General features: G+C 45.7%; 1 protein-coding gene across 11 annotated transcripts in view; it reads right to left on the minus strand.

Annotated features, from left to right (window-relative positions):
* The window catches only part of ZNF12 (zinc finger protein 12), a 58991-nt gene that overhangs the window by 11190 nt on the left and 27641 nt on the right, over window positions 1-20160 (minus strand). For 2 of the 11 annotated variants that reach the window (XM_060032471.2, XM_060032475.1), the window contains 4 exons: window positions 15558-15622; window positions 8552-8678; window positions 8188-8283; window positions 400-5327 (listed from right to left, as the gene is read on the minus strand). In XM_060032471.2, the coding sequence (XP_059888454.1) occupies window positions 3475-5327; window positions 8188-8283; window positions 8552-8678; window positions 15558-15572 (2091 nt within the window). In that variant the 5' untranslated portion in view covers window positions 15573-15622 and the 3' untranslated portion in view covers window positions 400-3474. The other 9 variants (XM_069541434.1, XM_069541433.1, XM_069541432.1 and 6 more) reach the window with 9 other exon arrangements.

Genomic DNA, 20160 nt, shown 5'->3' on the forward strand with positions numbered 1-20160 from the left:
GTTTCTTCATGCCAAACCCCAATTCCATCCCTTCCCCCACAGGTACTCACACTGATGAAGGTATGACCTTAAGCACATACTACTGTAGCCTCTATGAGGGTGTGTGTGTAACTTTGATGTAAACATTTTTTAGTTGCACGAAATCTCATTCCATCCATTTTTCTTTCATTCATATCTAAAAGGGTTAATCAGCTGTGCTACAACAAAGCACACACTGCTAACTGCTGGACACCACCCCACTGCTTGATCCACATTTTACTCACCTCTTCTAATGACAGTCACCTAGGATATCTCAAAAGTCCTGCTGTGGTGAAATTCCCTGTATATACATCCTCCTGTGTATAGAAGTTCTCTGGGATCTATCAACAGATTGGGGTACTACTGCATGATAAAGCACACATATTATTGAATTTAAAAGGTATTTCCAGGTTAGTTTCCCAGATGCCTGTATCATTTTACATATTTCCACAGTATACAAACATACCAATACATCCTTACCAGTATCTATCCATACAACTTTCTTTGGGGCGCTAGAGTGGACAGCCCAGCCAGCCACACTGAGGTGGAATAAAGAGAGGGTGACTGTTGCCTCAGAAGAGGGCCCTGGTGTTAGGAATGGTCTTCATTTTGACCTGTTTGAGAGGCCACAGAAGCATCAAATGAACCACCATTTCACTAACACTAGGATAACTGAAAAAACAGACCAAATAAACTGGGGGAATCTCACCTCTATGTGCCAGGAGGGGTCGACCTCCTGCTCAGCCCTTGGAAACCCCCTGGGAGTTCCAAATCTGCTTACACTCCACAGTATGAGGTCACTGTGTATAAAGAGCAAGTACTCCTGCTCTGCCCAATTCCACATTCGGTTTGCTGCTGGGTGGGGAAACAGAACCATCCCCTGTGGTGCCTTCTTTCATGAACTTAGGCCTTGCCAGGAATAGTTAAAAACTTTTCAAATATTGCATTCCATCAAATCTAAGACAACCCATTATTTTAAGTACCTCTAAGGAAGAAAAAAAATCAATGCCAGTTGAATCAGAACATGCTATAGATCCTAATTTCACAGATGTAATAATATGAAAACACTGACATCTCTGAAACAATAAAGAAATCCCACGACTGCATTACTGAAGAGGCAGTTGAGGACCACTTACATGTACAGGACCCTTTCATGTCAGGCACTCCATAAGAGAAAAAGAATGTGGTAAACCATTTAAACTTTTCAAATATTTTACTTAAAATGCATACTGTTTATTTAAGCTACTTCCCTCTAGTGTAGGAAACCTCTGCAAATATCATTTCAACAAATATAGTTGCTACACAAAACTATTATACACTCTACCAGAATTTTAATTCCTGTTATGTAGCAGACTCAAGATCATATGGTGGAAAAGTGATAAGCAACAAAAAACAGGTGCCATGAGTGACAGAAATACATGAGAAGCATGGCATTTCATCTCCGTGGTAAGGGGTGAATTACTCAAATAATACAGGCTATCAGGCTAATCACTGGACAACAGAAGTAGGTCCTTACCTGACACCATATATTGTCAACAACATGATAGCAATGATCCATGAATAACATATTAACCTAAACAAAATTTATGTCATGCATTACCAAAAGATAGATATACCTGACATCGTATCAGGTTCCAGAGGTTCTTAGGTCAGTAACATAACAATTTAGAAAAACATACACATTTAATGGTTTCAGGTTTTCTAATGCTTAAACTATTTACACCAAAATTTACAGAAAATAAGGTAATTTCGAAATCAACAGCTCAAAATAAATGATTTGCCTAAAGTCCACTTCTCAATCGCGTAACTCCTACAAACTGTATCTTTAGTTATCCTTAAAAACAACCAAATCAATCATCTTAAAAATAAATTTAGTCTTTCAGAAAAGAAACAGTCCAGAGGTGGAATGGCTACATGGCTGGCTGGTTCAGTGGCTCAAGAGCATTGCCCAGGTCCCAGGTTCTTCCAATCTTTCTGCTCTGCCACGTGCAAATTATATCATAATTCATTGCTGAAAGACAGAGCCAGGCATCACATTCCAGAGGAGGAAAAGTTCAACAAGGTTCCATTTCACCCAGCATGATTCCTTGAAGCTTTGAAGAAAACTTTTCCAGAAATAACCTGTCAGATGTTTCCTTTATTTGTCTAGAATGGGTCCTTGGACCACTCTAAACCAGTTGCTGGCCATGAGAAAGGGATTATCATTATTGGCTGAAACTAATCAGGATTTTTCTGTTCTGTCAGGAGAAATGGATACCCAAACTTGGCCAGCCAACAATAAGGAGCGAGTGACTAGGGTGGTCACCCAACAATGCCAGCTACAAAGCCATATGAACCCACTCTTAATCCATTCAGGAAGGAGCAAAGCACAGTGTTTAAAAATACCATCCTATCAAATAAAATTAATTCCTAGGTTACACATTATGTGTGCTCTGCACACTTACACTTAGGTAGGCATCTAAATAAAAAACCGTAGGTGGAAAAAATCAGATTAAAATGAAACTATTTTAGGTTCATCTAAAAAACTGTACTGAGTGCAATGAGTCCTATGTTCCTCACTACAGACTTCTAGCATTAACAATTGTAAATTATCTATGCCATTTGCTATTTTTTGCATAGATTTCTATCTCTTGCTAATTCAGATACAGTTGAAAACATTATTAAAAACACTGGCTCCCTTATGGAAGACTTAGTTCGTTACCAATGATAAAATGCATTTATAAATGCCAGGGAAGATTACAAAAAGAAGCATACTTTTTATCCTTCAAATATTAGTTCAGTAACAATGCATATTAAGATACTAACATAGTGGTGCTACTTAAAATGGGTCTTTACCATATGCCTTAGAAATTATTCTAATAAGGATAGGATGCCTTTTCAAACATGACTCAAACTGAACAAACAATTCCTGTAATGCAGCATCTTAAAAAGCAAACAAACAGACCAAAACACCCTCAAAAGCATTAGTCCTACATCCTCAGGACCCACTCATATATGAGCTTAATGTTGCCATGTTGCTGTCTTGATTAGCTACCTGACAACTTTACAGCTTCTATTTACATAAGGAGCATATTTATTCACAACGGCCATCTTCTGCGGCTCCTTTTTTACAAAAAGCTTTATATTTTATCAGAAATATAACTTTCAGTATTCATAATTTCCAACAGAATATATTCTCCACATTCCTTAAGTTGAGAGATTTTCCCTTGGTCTGAATTCCCTGATATGTGAAATAGTTTGAATCCATGGTGAAACTATGTACAATTTAAGTATCAATAAATTTTTACTCTTGTCAACCCATCATGGGGCCTAGTTACAGTTGTGGTTTCCATCCTGTGAACTTCCAGATTCCAAGTCTGACTATAATGCTCGAAGGCTTGTCCACACTCACCTGTGTGAACTATCTTAGGATGGTAGAAATATTGAGGGTTCTGTGACATTAAATGAGGTGTGACTTCAAAGAAGCCTTCCCACGTCAAGTACGTTCATATTCCCTCTCCTGTGAATTCTTTGATGGCTATTGAAGGCTGATTTGTGGTAGAATTTTTTCCCACATTCGTTACATTCATAGGGCTTCTCTCCTGAATGAGTTCTATAATGTACTGTAAGGTATGACATCCGAGAGAAGGCTTTCCCACATTCGTTACATTCAAAAGGTTTCTCTCCTGAATGAATTCGATGATGGATAGTGAGATATGACATCTGAGAGAAGAACTTCCCACATTCATAACACTCATAGGCTTTCTCTCCTGTGTGTGTTCTCTGATGTCTATTAAGAGCTGAATTCTGGCAGAAGGTTTTCCCACATTCAGTACATTCATAGGGCTTCTCTCCTGAATGAATTCTGTGATGTATAGTGAGGTATGACATCTGAGAGAAGAACTTCCCACATATGTAACATTCATAAGGCTTCTCTCCTTTATGTATTCTCCGATGTCTACAAAGGGCTGAATTCTGGTAGAAGGTCTTCCCACATTCGTTACATTCATAGGGTTTCACGCCTGAGTGAGTTCTATGATGTATAGTGAGGTATGACAACTGGGAGAATAACTTTCCACATTCATTACATTCATAGGGCTTCTCTCCTGTGTGGACTCTCTGATGTCTCATGAGGGCTGAGTTCAGGTAGAAGGTTTTCCCGCATTCGTTACATTCATAGGGCTTCTCTCCTGAATGAGTTCTGTAATGTACAGTGAGATATGACAACCGAGAGAAGAATTTCCCACATTCATTGCACTCGTAGGGTTTCTCTCCTGTGTGTGTCCTCTGGTGTGTAGTCAGAGTAGACTTGCGGCAGAAACATTTCCCACACTCATTGCACTTATAGAGTTTCACGCCTGTGTGAATTTTCTGATGGTCATTAAGTGCTGACTTCTGGGAGAAGGTTTTTCCACAGTCATGACAAACATAGGGTCTCTCTCCTGAATGTGTTCTCTGGTGTTGTGTGAGATGTGTCTTCTGGCAAAATGATTTTCCACAATAACTACATTCATAGGGCTTCTCTCCTGAGTGAGTTCTCTGATGTTGAATGAGGTGTAACTTCTGGTAGAAAGTTTTCCCACATTCAGTACATTCATAGGGCTTCTCCCCTGTGTGTGTTCGCTGATGTACAGTGAGGGTTCCCTTCTGGCAGAAGGATTTCCCACATTGGTTACATTCATAAGGTTTCTCTCCTGTATGAGTCCTCTGGTGTATAATAAATTTTGACTTTTTACAGAAGGACTTCCCACATGCATTGCATTCATAGGGCTTCACTTCCATATGAGCTCTCTGGTGCACACTGAGGTTTGACATTTGGAGAAAGGCTATTTCAGATTCGTTCCACTTGTAGGGCTTCTCCTCCATATGATTAACAAACACTGTACCCTTTTGAAAGGCTTTTTGATATTCCATATATTCAAAGGGTTTCTCTAAAATATGAATGTTCTGATAAATACTTCCTTCATTTAGAGCATAAGCCTCCCTATTTTGATTAAATTCATAAGGTTTATCTCCTAGATGGGTTTTTTCAAGCTTAACATGGAGAAGAGATTTCCCACATGCACTACATTCATCCGGCTTCATTCTTGCATAGCTTCCATCACTACTAATATATTCTGAAGTAGATTTTAAACTCTTTCCACATGAGTCACATTTACAGGATATTTTTCTTGAAGGAACAGGGTTTGTTTCCACATTAAAAGTCTTACCAAAAACATTACCTCTCTCTTCAATCAGGGTTTTGTTGTTGACAGATTCGGTTTGCCTTGAATGTTTGTCTTCATTTTCCTGGGCTCCCTCTATCAGATCATGGGCTTCCCAGTCTTCTTCTAAAAAGAGGCAAAATTAACCAATTTTTATACATCTTCCTATATAAGATATGAGATGTGACTTGTACACAAGCCATTTCTTTGTGGCACAGGTGCTAGCTTCATGGACAGATGAAAACAATTCCAAGTGTACTTTTTTCCCTTATTCTTTTGGTTTGGAATAAGCACCCACATGCATACACACAACCTCCACAATCTCCAGTGGTGAGAAAAGCTGACAAAAGCACAAGCACCGGGCTTCCCTGATGGCGCAGTGGTTAAGAATCTGCCTGCAAGTGCAGGGGACACGAGTTTGAGCCCAGGTCTGCGAAGATCCCACATGCCACAGAGCAACTAAGCCCATGTGCCACAACTACTAAGCCTGCGCTCTAGAGCCTGTGTGCCACAACTACTGAAGGTCGCACACCTAGAGGCCGTGCTCCACAACAAGAAGCCACCACAGTGAGAAGCCTGCACACTGCAACAAAGAGTAGCCTCTGCTCGCCACAACTAGAGAAAGCCCACGCACAGCAACGAAGACCCAACGCAGCAAAAACACACACAAGCACCTTTGATCTTTGCTACTTTTAAGATTTTGTTCAAAACTGGGTATAGAAGGTAAAATACAAACGTGGAGCAATGATGAGAAGACAAAAGATGCTGGGTGAATGACCAATTCTTAGATGTGAAAGGACTCACTGCAAACAGGTAAACTGATGGGGCGACAATGAGTTTAGCCAGTGGACGAGGACAAGGAGGAATCAGTCTCAGGAGGTGGATCAGCACTTTACACCATGGCACTTTCACATCAAGTGGAGAGAGAGATCACAGGCTAAGGCACTGTCACCTACACCGAGATGTCTGGTACCAGCAATGCTCCAGCTTACGTTCAACCACAGGTCTCTGCTCCTATTGTTTTACTAAGTTTGCCGGACTTCCAGCCTTGATCCACTCAAACCCTATCTTTTAGGGTGTGTCCATGCTTAAAAAAAAATACTATTCAAGTCCTTTCTCAAGTTAATTAGCTCCATTTCCCCTTATAGTTGAAAATAATTACTCTCCATATATTTCTGATTCAGCCTTGCATTGGAACATTAACATTCCATGTGCAATGCTGACTTTTAAATTACCCATGCATCTCTGTTTTCTTTTCTTAACCAAAACCTCTTAGAAAGTATGGCTCTATTTCCTATTTCTTTTGAACCCCTCAATAGAAATCATAGTTGTTCTTAATTTTAATCATATGGACATCTTTCGACTACCAGCAGAATATATGGGATGTCACCTAGACATACATATTTAGAAATAAATGCCTATATCTGAATCACTTTGCTGTACACCTGAAACTAACACAACACTATAAACTGACCATACTTCAATAAAAAAATAAAAATAAAATAAAAAGAAATACCTGCCTATAAATTATTTCTGATTGAATGGACAAGAAGGTTCTTTCACTGACCTGGCTCCTCAGATAATCAAAGAAATAAACATGTACTATATATTACATACTATGATGAGGGGAGAGAACATGGCCTTTTCTTTATTGGATTATGGGGGGCGTGGTGTGCAGAAGCTCAAGCAAAAAATACATAATCAAATAACAGATTCCTTAATCAGACCTAGCTTTTTTTTTAAGGCATCACCATGATGAGGTGGAGTCAGTCAAAGAAGAGATTGGAGTGATGATTAGAGCTGGAAGGAAAAACTTCAAGGAGGGTTTGAATATTTGAGTTCAGACTTAAAGAATGTGTAATCTGGACAAATAACCCACACCCCAATGAAACAGAAGACATTTAGAAGTGTGGACCAAAGGGAGTTTATCCGGAGTTTCAGAAAACAATAGAAAATTAAAATTTCCAGGTAACACGGGGCCGATATTGGGTAATTCTTAAAGGAGGAGGAGTTTAAATTCTTTTTAGCAATCAACAGGGAATTGCTGTAGGCTTACCCTATGAGACTAGTGATAAGATGGGTTAGAAAGGCAGATGAACACATCTTGCAAATCCAGTCAGAATGAAGGAGCGCCTACTGCTCCCACAGGAAACACTGAACCAGAGGACAGGGTGGACAATGCAGCATTAAACAGACAAAAACCCTCAAGACTTCAGACAGGAGGAGCCCTTTGAAGAAGTCGGGGAACAAACCACTGAAGTGCGAAGCAGATCCTTCAGAGACATTTCTGGAGGGGGGGGGTGGGAGGATAAATGAGCCACGACTCATTTCTGTACCTCCTACTCACTCCACACCTACTCCGACACGACAGCATTCAAGGCCCTGGCCACAGAACAGTAAATAGGAGACAAGATGAAAATGGGCATTTGGAGGAAGAGGGAGATACCAAACTCTAGCAGCACTCATCTCAGGAATGACCAGCACCTGTGCTCATGACAGCAAAGGTGAACTGAGTTTACTGGTTTATGCACAAGACGGGGGTTTGACCTCTGACCTCAAGGAAAGAGAAGTGAGAAGTGAAACTGCAGACAGAAACAAGTCTGAGGCATTTCATGGGAAACAAGAAAAAAGGGAAGTAAAAAGAATATGGAGAGTCACGAGTTATTCTCTAGTAACAGACTATGAATGGCTGAAAGCAAAAAGAATCTACGATAAGAGGTTACTGAATATGCTGTAAGAACAAGTGGATCTGAGGTTTAAGAGGAAGAAGGAAGTGAGTGGGTTTGGTTCTGGGTAGAAGCAAGCGTGGAGGAGCTCTACCAACATAAGCTTTTGTGGGGAAGGAGGAAGTCTTGGGGAGTGAGATTCGTGTAGCTACAGCACACGAGCAACTCTCCTTAGTCACTTCTAAGGCTTGGCACCATTAAAAAATTCCAGGGAAAAACACTTCTGAGTTACCGACCTCCTCACTGCCTCACTCACACACCTGGGTAACTCTGAAGTAGGAATTCTCCTCCCACTATCCATGGCTCTTCTCCTTTCTCCAACTTGGTGATAACTTCCGGTTTGATAATGTGACACCCTGTTAACAGAAATGAGAGAGAACTTGAGCCTGGCTGCTGGGCTTCCAGATCTGTCATCTAAGCAAAGGGCTGCCTTTCGAGCTACACAACAGAAGTGGCCATCTGTGCTGTACCAAAATTAGAACCTACTTGGAGGCAAAGACCAAATGCCCTCCTGCCTGGTGCCCCAGATTACTCACATTTGTCCCGTTAAATTCAAAGTTAAAGTCAGTAAGTTAGAGGGAAATCCTGTTTATCTCAGCAATTCAGAAAGCAGGTTCTCCTCACCCACAGAAACGAGGTGGCTGTAGTTCTCCAGCATCACATCCCTGTAGGTTGTCTTCTGCTCAGGGTCCAACTGCTGCCACTCATCCTGGGTGAAGTCCACAGCCACGTCCGTGAATGACACTGGCCCCTGTAATGGCACCGTGATGGGAACTGGGTGACGTGGAGAAGACTTAGGGGAACAAGAGCTCACCCAGCTCACCAAGAAAGTTAACACTGTATACCTCTTTTACGTTATGGATCTCGTGGGAGGAAAATAAATGCAATACACTGCTATGAGTTCATTCAGTGTACAACGAAGAAAGAAAATATTGTCTTACACTGTGAGCCAGGAACAATCCTGGCTGTTGGGGACCTACAACAGCAGACAAAGCCCCTGCCCCCGAGGAGCACAGGCCTGAGGGCACGCGTGCCAACCCGGGATGCACTGTGCCCCTTCGCTTGGCTTCCAGACTGTTAACAGCGTGGTCCTCCTCTTACCTCCCCGGCCACTCCTTCTCAGTCTCGTTTGCTGGCTCCTCCTCTCCCCTGAGTCATCCTCAAGTTAGAGGGACCTGGGGCTCAGTTATTTTCTTTTACACTTTGCTTTGATGGTGATCCCATCTGGCCTCATGGCTTTAATTACCATCTACATGTCAACATTTCCCAAATTTATATCGCCAACCCAGGCTTCTCTCCTAAACCCCGGACACATGTGTCCCATTCCTGTCCTAAGCTTCTCCTACCGCTCACAGAAGGAGCTGAGCTGCAGTACTGGCCACACTTCCCAAAGTAACAAGCAAGCCAGGCAACACATCCTAGTTCCGTATTTTACTATGAAGATAAGCCTGGAGTGGTCTGACCCTGACCTGCCAAACGAGCTGTCGGGGACAGCTGGGTCAGCTGCCCCTAATTCCCAGCTGGGGACTTGGAATCCCTTCTTCCCATGAACACCTTCCAGGGGAGAAGCACACTCCTGACAAGGGACAGAGCGCTCACAAAAGAACTAGAAATTGCCACACCCAGACGTTTTAGCATGGATCTTCTGAATAAATTCACGAACACTCACACCAGTCATTACAAACTGTTTCCTTCTGTACCATCACCTCTGAAATAAAGATAATAATGGGGGGGCTTCCCTGGTGGCGCAGTGGTTGGGAGTCCGCCTGCCAATGAAGGGGACATGGGTTCGTGCCCTGGTCCGGGAGGATCCCACATGCCGCGGAGCGGCTGGGCCCGTGAGCCATGTCCGGAGCCTGTGCTCCGCAACGGGAGAGACCACAACGGTGAGAGGCCCGCGTACAGCAAAAAAAAAAAAAAAAAAAAGATAATAATGGTACCTATCACATAATGATACAGGTCAATATCAAATGGGTTCATCCATGGAAAGCACTTAACATAGTTCTTTGGACATAAAATGCTTCTCAATGATACCTACTATTATTGTTGATAATCTAAAGTGTATCCTATTACTCGTGAAAGGAGGACAAATATGAAGCAGAAAACAGAGAAGTAAATTTAAATAACTAAATGTAATGTGGCTGTTAAGTTTATGCAATTGCCAACAAAGGAATACAACACAGGACCAGCATGTTAAACATAAAAAAGTTCAGGTGATTTCAAAACAACGTGGAGGGAGGAATGGTGTGGAAGAGGTTAAGGAAAAGACCACGCCAAGCACAGAGGCCATTTAAGATGGCAACAAACTCCTGACATTGACTGGAAATCAAAGTTCTTTATGTGTAACAATCGAACAGGCAGGATGGGTCCTGTTAGCAAGGTCCCCTGAGATGCCAGATCACCTGACCCCCAGCTCCAGATGAAGAGATGTCCGGGACCCAGGCTTTGCTGGCCTGGGAAGGCTGAGGGTGCCCACCTGCTGATAGGACACCAGGGGGTGGGGGGTGAGCGGGGCGGGGGGAAGAGCTGGTTGCCGCCCAAGGCAGACGAGCGTCTGTGCAGAACTGCCTCGGCCCAGCCTCGAGAAGCCTGTCTCAGAAATCGACAGCAAGTCTTCCAGAAGCTCTGCCCATATTCCATTCAGGCGTCACTGGTCACACCTGTGGCTGCCCGGATGAAGACTGGGGGCCCACACGTTCACACACTGAAAGTTATTACCAAATGCAAGAGAGTGAGGGATCAGACCACGAACTACTCTCATTTTAAAGCGTAAGTAGAATCACGCAACCTTATTCTCCTTTCCGGTTCTGCATTTGTAATTTCACAAAATGTGTGATCTGTGGGGCTTTTCTAATTGCTTGTAATTTTGCCGGATGAGGAAAAAACAGCACAATAAGAAAACATTATAGTTTTCACTGGTAATGGGCATAAAAATATATGCACTGTTGCTGCTTGAAAACAGCATTCATGTGAATGTTCCAGATGATTTTCTACTTGGTGATGGGTTAAGTGGCTTGCCCACGTTCACTTTTATGTAAAGGGAAGATGAGAAAACTGCACTTTAAACTTAAAAAAAAGGATGTCAGGAAACCTGGATAACAAATTAAGAAAGCAATCAGAACTGCAAATACTGAGGGGTTTTAGGTCAGTTTCAAAACACAAGGGAACAACCCACGACGTATGTGTCTTAAAAAACCACTTGGTACAGTAAGATTCCACACAGACAGCCTTGTAATCCCACAAATCAGAACTGGTTACACATTTCCCACAAGCCACTTTCTCAGCGTTACGTTAACAGTGTCGGCTCACTCCCCTGCTTGGTGGCAGAGAGGACGGGTCTCCTTTCCTTTCTGAGATTCTTTTCATGAGTGGCTAGAAAGCTTAAGCACTGGAATTCCATTAGAGAAAAGGAGTATTCCTCAGAGGATCGTACGTGACAAAACCCCAAGAGGGCTTTAACAGCTGCGTCCCTGTGTCAGAGATCTCCCATGCATGGCTGGGGCCCAAATGACACACAACAGCGGGGGCCCAGGGGCCACAGTCCTAGGACGCTGCTCCACAACCAAAAAGGTCCTCTCGCTCCTCAGGGAAAAAGAAAGGTGTTCCCAGACACACACAGCCTCCACAGCCAGGAAGCGAGGATCCCACCTGCCTGGCCTGTCCCAGGAGAGTGGCTGATGCACTGCCCAGAACCAGAAAGGGGAACTGAGACCCAGCAGAAAGGGAACCACGGGACCGACGCATTCCTCCCCCCTCACGCACCTCCGCCCGCAAAGAAGCTGCACCTCAGTACTGACCAAGGAGGGTGCTCTTCAACTAGGACTCTTACCCACACAAACGTGCTGATTTTGAGAAACTTCTGAAATGCATAGTACTCAACCTCTCAAAGTAAAAAAAAAGTAATGAATTACATAGCAATGCTGGAAAATACAGGAAAAAGACAATAAACTTTGGAAAACAATGATTACTAACATGACCCCAACTGGAAAAATTTAGGAACATTTAACACGACTCTGAAAGCCAGTAAGACAAGGAAAACAAAACAGAACGAAACAAAACAAAACAAGACAGTATTGGGGCAGGAAGACGGGCAATGCACATGACAGGCCCTTCATATAAAAACAGAAATACACCAGTCTGAAAAGACCACAGACAGAAGGATTCCAACTACGTGACACTCTGGAAAGGGCAAAAATACACAGACAGTAACAAGATCAGCAGCTGTCGGGGGCTCGGGGACACTGCGGGGGATGAACAGGTGACCGGCACGGATGTTTCGGGCAGTGAAGTGCTTCTGGGTAGCACTGCAGTGGTGGCTGCAGGTCATCACACTTGTCCAAACCTGGGCAGCAGGACACAGAGAGGGAGCCTTAATATAAACTACAGACTCCACGGGAGAATCAGGGGTCAATGCTGATCCATCACTGCGATGACGCGCCACACAGGCCTGAGAGGTTATCAAGGGAGGGAACCCAGAGGGACGGGCATAGGAAACTGCTGTCTGCTCGATTCTCCTGGAACCCTAAAACTGCTCTAAAAACTGTCTACCCATTAAAAAGAAGAAACAGCTTCTAAGCATGTGAAAATACTCTCAACCTCATCACGATTCAGAAAACCCCAAGGGAATGTCCATACTGCTTACCGGGGCCTAGGACCAGCGGGAACACGCCGCGGCCTAGCCCCTTCCTGTCGGGCAGCGCGCTGGAGCCCAGAGTCCCCCTGACTTGACCCACCGCACCCCACCCCGTGTTTCATGCCGTCCACGGTCTCTACACATGACATCTTTAGATCAGATGACTCACTGTCCCGATTACAAGGTTTCAGTTTCTCCACAGGATGAAACAAAAACCAGCACAGGGGGGAGGCTCTTCAGTCAACCTCAGGGTCTGCCTGCATCCACGTCCCGCTGTTCCTGACGGGAGGCCCACGTCCTAAGGAAGGAGGTCCTTACCAGCACCTCAGGAGCCTCATCCAGTCCACCTCACGCTGCTCTGAGAGCCTCGCCAACCTCTGCAGCTACCCAAGTCCTGGTCACTTGAGGGCTGTCACCCTTCCCCGAGTCACTGAGCCACGTGTTCTGACGATGCATTTATAACCAGGATCTCGTACTTCCCCAGTGGCGCAGTCGTTAAGAATCCGCCTGTCAAAGGCGGGCACATGAGTTCGAACGCTGGTCTGGGAAGATCCCACATGCTGCGGAGCAACTAAGCCTGTGAGCCACAACTACTGAGCCCGCCAGCCACAACAATGGAAGCCCGCATGCCTAGAAGCCGTGCTCCTTAGTAAGAGAAGCCACCGCAATGAGAAGTCCACGCACCGTCGCGAAGAGTAGGCCCCACTCGCTACAACTAGAGAAAAAGCCAGCAGGCAAAAACAAACACCCAACGCAGCTAAAAATGATTAAATTAATAAATAAATAAAAGTCTAAATAAATAAATAAAACCAGACTCTGCTTTGTCAGCACTCTGGATTTCCCTACACATTGACGGGCAGGATTCTCTTCCTCTCCTGTAATGATGTCTGTGAAGTGCCTTCCCTGTGGAGAAGAGAAGCTACTGGAAGCAGAGAACTGCTTCTTAAGATCACATGCAGAAGCTGAAAACATTTGATGTTTATGTCTAAGAAAAAAGACACAACACTAGATGCTGTGAATGGTCTCCAAGCCAAGAGCGAGGCAAGCAGGACACTTCCTCTAGGGATCCTTCCATCAGCAGAGCAGAAAATGTCCACTGGGCCCCAGAGTTCTGCTCTCTCCTCAAACCCCCAACCTCACCCTCACCCTCAGATGAGGAGCTGCTTCCCTGAGAACAGAGAAGCCATCGGAGGGCTTCCCCACCTGCAACCCAGCTCTGCCATCCCCTCCCCACTCCAGCACCCCGGGCAGCAGCTCTCCCCTCCCCCACACACATCTACTGGATCATTCCCACTCTTATTTCTCCCATCAAAACACAACACAACACAACACAACACAACACAACATCCTCCCCGGACCTCAGCTCCTACTCCAGCTACTGTCCAATTTCTTCTTTCCCCGTCACAGCAAAACGTCCTGAAACAGTTGGGAACAGAACAAACCCAGTTCTCCCACTCCTCTCTCCTAAGCGTCTCCGATCAGGATTTTACCCCACAGATCCATCCAAACGCATCATCAGCGAGATACGACCTCCCCCCAGTGCTCAGCTCGATGGTCAATGGCTCCATAGAACGGCAACCTCGTTTGTCCAGTCACCCAGGGAACCTCTAAAGTGGTTCCCACATGCACACAAAACGCTGTGCTTAATATTTTAGGAGAAATACTCAGCGTGGAGAATACACTTGAGCTGCTGGAGGAAAGAGCAGCACAGAAAAAAAGTTTCTGTAACTACAGAAATGAAAAGATAAGCTATTTTAATGGTAGCAAGTACGGGATGAAGGGGAACGAATAAAAACCATTTAGACTACGACATTAACAAGCCTAATACTACAACGTGGTAACAGAGGCTGCAGAAGCACTTTAGAATGAACCCATTTTTCTGGGTAGGGTGACAGGGTGGATGATGCAACGATGAGCCGCCAGGGACAAAAGGAGAAGGCAAGGGGCGGGGGAGCTGTAAATAGTCATTCTTGGATCTACTGGATCTAGCAATTTGAGGTGCCCTTTGGACAAACTCCACAGAGATGCTGGCAAGTGGCTGGACAGAGGCATCTATCTGGTCCAGCTGGGAGAACTGACAGAGCTGGAAGTGAAAAGCACCACAAGGCGAAGTCAGACAGGTTGAAGAGGCATGAACCAAGAGTGAAAAGACAACACACAAAGAGGGGGGAAGAAAGAATCAGTCAGGAAGAGAGCAAGGAGAGATCTGTCATAGAAACCAACACAGCAGACTCTGCAGATGGGAAGGCGACAGTGGTCTGAGGTGATGACTGGCAAATCGCCACTGGTTTGTATGCTGGATGCCAGGTCACCTCAACCGGATCAGGTTCCGGGGAGGGGCAGAACCAAGACCGCAAGCTGCACGATACAATACAGGTGGGAAACACGGAATCTTTGCCACAGACATCACTACATGGTGTGTAACGCGACCCTGTTAGATTGTAAGTGACAAAGAGGGAAATTTACTGGAAGCATGACAAGGCTGTGCTTCCAGATGCTCCTCATTGCGTCCCTGGACTGAGCACTGAAAACAATGTACCTATGTGACAACGGTGTTCCACTGAACAGAAAAGTTCTATGCCCTGAGTGCTCCCTGGAAGGCATGATCTCGGCTTACGGGAAGGACAGGAAGGCACCGATGTCAACACGTTAGGGGCTGTGGCTCAGGAAGGCTAGCGGCCTACAGCGGGATCCTCAAGGAAACCTTTAACGCCCGAGAACAAAAGTGCTTCGGCAGGACAATGTAAGTCAAGCAAGGGATGGCGTTTTACCACAGATGTCAAGAACACGAGGCTTGTACTGTGTCTATAAGAGGATCGTGGGATCTACACGTGGAACTTGCCAGAAACACTTGGTACTGACCTGCTCCTCTACACTTTGTCGAAGCACATCTTTTCCCTACTCCTACTTTCCCATTTTAAATTTTGAACCATTCGCCTCCCAAGGTGTTATCACAAAAGAACAGCAGCAGGTAAATAAGTAAACAGCAAAACTCACCAGGGGCTGATTCATTTTTTGCTGCTCTTGGAACAACGTGCAGGACTGTGACAGTGGAGGCGGACCTGCAGAAGGAAAACGCAGGCAGTGAAGCTACGACTGAAGCGGCTCGGGGTTGCACGAGCACCCGCCCCGCGCTCCACAAGAGACACCTGTGGGAGACCCGCCATTTCCTCTTCAGAAGGGCCTGTTAGAATGAGGAGGGAACAACCACCCGCAGGTCTGTAACTCCCACGTGGCTGGGGTACCTGAGGGGATACTTTTTTCAGCAGCGAGTGTACATTGAGTCCTACGAAAATAATCCTCCGCCATTAAATATGAAATTAAAAAACGCTTATAGTTTAACTCTTCTAAGTCTGTTAACAACTTAGATTAGACATCCACAGCATACCCAGAATAAAGGGACACACTCAGGTGCGTTTCAGTCTTTCAATTATTTGTACAAACTTTACAAACTTATTGCGACGCTCAAAAAACACTTTTATTAAAACTGACTTTAAGTGGACAGAACACCTGCCCTAGGAGTTTAGATTCCTTGTAGCGACTGCACGTGCACACCCGGTGAGGATCTAGGACAAGTCATCTCCCTTCTCAGGCCAAATCTCTTCCTTCCTCAAGCGAGGCAGCAAGACAGAAGCCTTGCAGACTCATCCTGCACCGATAACACTGTGCGAATCCACAGGGAACAAGCGAGGGGGGCAGGGGACGCTTAGATTAGACAACCAAGGTGGTGACGCGCCTTGAGAGACACGTGCGAGATGCCGACACGGCGACAGGAGGACGTGGAGGATCGGGGTTGGACGGAAGGGAGGACGAGGCACGTCCCGGCCGAGTCTGTGGCCCCTGCTCCCCCAGAACACCCGGAGCTCACAAGTCCCAGGGGAGCCCCATCCGGAGTAGCCGGCCCTGCCCTCCAGCCCGGCCCCTCCACATCCGGGAAGCGGTCAAACCCTCCCGATCGCACTACCGCGGGGCCCGCGGCGGGGTAACCCAAGCCCGCTCTGCAACGGCCGCAAGGTCCACAACCGCCTGCAGGCACGCAGACGCACCAACCCCGTCCAAACTCGCTGACCGTCCCCGGGCTCCCGAGGCTCCGGTCCGGGGGCTGCTCCTCCGGCGCGCTCCTCTCTCGGGGTCCCTCCTCTCCGCCTCCCTAGGCCACTGGGCCCGAGGAGCCGGCTCTGGGCCTACGGCACAAACTCCCTTCAGGCTCACGGCTCTCCCGGAAACTCGCTATGCCGCGCACCGCCGCCGGCCGCTCGGCCACTCCGGCCCAGGCCGCGGGCTCCGCGGCTCAAGCTCGGCGGTCCCACTTCCAGCCTCCGCCCGGCCTGCGCGAACCCTCGCCCGCACACCCCGCTCGCGCTTGTTGCCGGCCGGGCCGGACGGCGTCCAACACCGCAAGACCCGAAATGTTCGGCAAGAAGCCAAAACGGCGGAACGACGACCATAGCCGACCTGCGCACGCACAGGCAGCGAAGGCGACGCGGCGACGGCGCGCGTGCGCCAACCCTCAGAAACCGTGAGGCGCACCTGCGCAGGAGGACGCCGGAAGTCCGCCTGCCAAAGCCCGACCGGAGAGCGAAACAAGTACCAAGACTCTATTTCCCAGAAGTCTCCGCGCCGTCCAGTTAGTGAGCGACGTAAATGTCTTCATCTCATCTGGCAGTGAGGAGCTGCTGTGCTGCGACGGTGGGCCGTCTGGACCAGGGACTCAATTGCCCATTTGTCTTCACTCCTGTTAGGGATCAAGGAAAGCTGCGGCCTCAAGCGGGGGCTGTGTGATGGCCTCCAGGGTCCCTGGTCCTTTCCCTGCCCTGAGACATTTCGAGTTACATCTGAGATTCCCCCACCGCCAGGAGAGGGGAAGGAGTGTATCACGTTCGCTTAACTGAAACGCTACACCTGTAATTCAAATCCTAGGATACAATAAATGCCCAGCCATGATACAAACTAATATTACCCACGAAAAGAAAAGAAAATAGAAATTGTAGCTGTTTGCACAACCAACACTTTAAAAACTGTACGAAAAACAGAAGGTACACACAAACAGAAAACAGACACCTGGGATCTTACCTCTTAACGAAGATACTGTTTATGTTAGGTAAAAATATCATTTTCCAAAAATGGAATCATAAGGGTAATGATTTATCACTATTTTGGGGGTGAGATAATATAACTGTGTTTTTGGCCAACTGTTCCTTAAAAGCTGCTAGGGGAAAAGTTAAAATCTCCAGGGACTTCCCTGGCGATACAGTGGTTAAGACTCCTAGGTTCCACTGCAGGGGGTACGCGTTTGATTCCTGGTTGGGGAACTAAGATCCCGCATGCTGCGCAGTGCAGTCCCATTAATTAAGTAATTAACAAAAATAAAAAATAAAATCTCTCGCCAACCGAGAAAATCCTCTACACAAATGTAGACATAAAGAAACCGGTTTTACTGTTGAATAACCATTAAACCAGACTGTTGTGCACCACAGGCGAAGCACTAATGTTTGTGCAAATGAAATCAACTTCACCTTTTTTTTTTTATAGCTCAGCAGATGAAATCTGTTGCATACATGTTCTCAAGATAAACGGGAACTTGTCTCATGTGAAAAGACTTGACACCACCATAAAAATGGCATACATTCTTTCAGAGTATATCCTAAATTCACCTGGTAATCTCGGTGGCTGTCCATGCTAGTTAATACCCTTTATCCAAAGGAGAAAGACAACTGCTCCTATCTCTAGGATAAGCAGGTACTTACAGCTCAGAGCAAAGTGACTAACACCTAGCCTAAACTCCCCCGGTGACAGAGATAAAGAAGATAGCTCTCAGGTTCTTAACAAAGACATTCCTGGGTTGTAATGCTGGCAAGAGACTGATTTAGCTTTTAAAAAGATTTAGATACTTACGAAAGGGACAGAGGAACTATTTCTATTACAAGCGTCTTGAGGAAATCCTCTAAAAACGGAAATAAGAAGTGATGATTGGTCCAAATGAATAAGCACATAACCCATTGCTGATTTCCCCAGCTGAGCTGCCACATTACATTAATCCTGCACAAAATGCGTGCTTCTCCAAAATTGCTCTTGGAAGTGGCTGCTTAGAGCCAGGAATGGTCTTTTCCAGTTCTTGCTGCTGTTGACTGTGGCCTCTGCCTGAAATCGCACCGATGAAATGCTGCCTGTGTGTGAATGACAGCGACCACGCCTGCTCTGAGCCTGAGCCTGGCAAACCTCCAGGGCGCATTTCTCGCCTTTTCCATTTTCAGCACGTAAAGACGTCAGCTACACGGAGTACCTTGCTTGGAAGCACCGTGGGTGGGCAGCGCGCCCATCAGCCCGCCACCAGGCCTCCAGTTCTCAGCTCACCCACGTGCACCGACCGGGTCTCAGCAGAACACTGGGGTGGCCTGTGAACCCCAGCTGCTGTGCCCACCTCAACACCTCACTCTATCCCTTCAGCCCAGGGACATGCTGGGCTCCCCAGCCCCCTGCCCTGTACTTTGCCCTGGACACTCTCTGGAAGTATTTCTATTACCAGTTGTCTTTAGAAAATGCTCTAAAAAAGGGAATAAGTACGGAGTCATCCCAATGAATAGGATGTCCAGCAGTGAGCTGATGTCCCTCACGACTCACCCCTCTCTCCAAAAGGCGGAAAACCGTCATTTCATACATTTCCCCCTTTTTAAAGCTGTTTTAAGCTAGGAGGGTAAACCTGGACCCTGCGACTGCACCTTGACCAGAAGCAGCAACGGCCACCTTTTAGTTTGGTTTCTTTAGGATCTCTTCATATATATGGATATTTACAAAACAAAGCTTTCTGCTTGTGTATCTGCATCTCTATTAACTACAGATATTTCCCCTATTTTGTCAGTTCTCTATTTTTACTGAAGTATAGTTGGTTTGCAAGGTTTCAGGTGTACAGCAAAGTGATTCGGTTACATGTATTTATGTAAGAATATATGTATTCTTTTTCAGCCTCTTTTCCATTATGGGTTATTACAAGGTATTGAACATAGTTCCCTGTGCTACACACTAGGTCATCACTGTTTATCTATTTTACATATACAACTGTGTATCTGTCAATCCCTGTTCTTTATCTTTTTAACTTTTTACTCTCACATTCTCTTACACACACTTAAAAAAGTAGGTTGTGTTCAAATCTTTCACTTCCACTTCATACTTTTCATGTGTTTTGACACTGTACTTGAAGAAGCCTTTCCCATCCTGCATTTCCTAAGAACTTATCTGTGTTTTCTCCTGTTTGTTTTTGCTCTCTTAACATAGCAATTTTATCACGATAACTGGCACCCATATTCAGAATTTGTAAAATCATTTCCCTCTTAAAGTCTCTCAGCCATTTTTTTCAACACTAACTCATCTACCACAACCGGGAAACTCAACGTTTAAGAAGAAAACTCAGGTTTCTAATCTAACAGAAAAGGACAGGTTCTTCTTTGAAGTTCAGTGACACGTCTTAATTTGAAGGCAGGGGAGGGACTTCCCTGGTGTTCCAGTGGTAACGAATCCGCCTTCTAATGCAGGGGACGCGGGTTCGAAGCCTGGGAACCCTGGTCCGGGAGCTAATATCCCACACGCCACGGGGCAATTAGGA

The sequence above is a fragment of the Delphinus delphis genome, chromosome 15 (genome assembly GCF_949987515.2).
Source record: "Delphinus delphis chromosome 15, mDelDel1.2, whole genome shotgun sequence".
In the NCBI taxonomy this organism is placed as follows: Eukaryota; Metazoa; Chordata; class Mammalia; order Artiodactyla; family Delphinidae; genus Delphinus; species Delphinus delphis.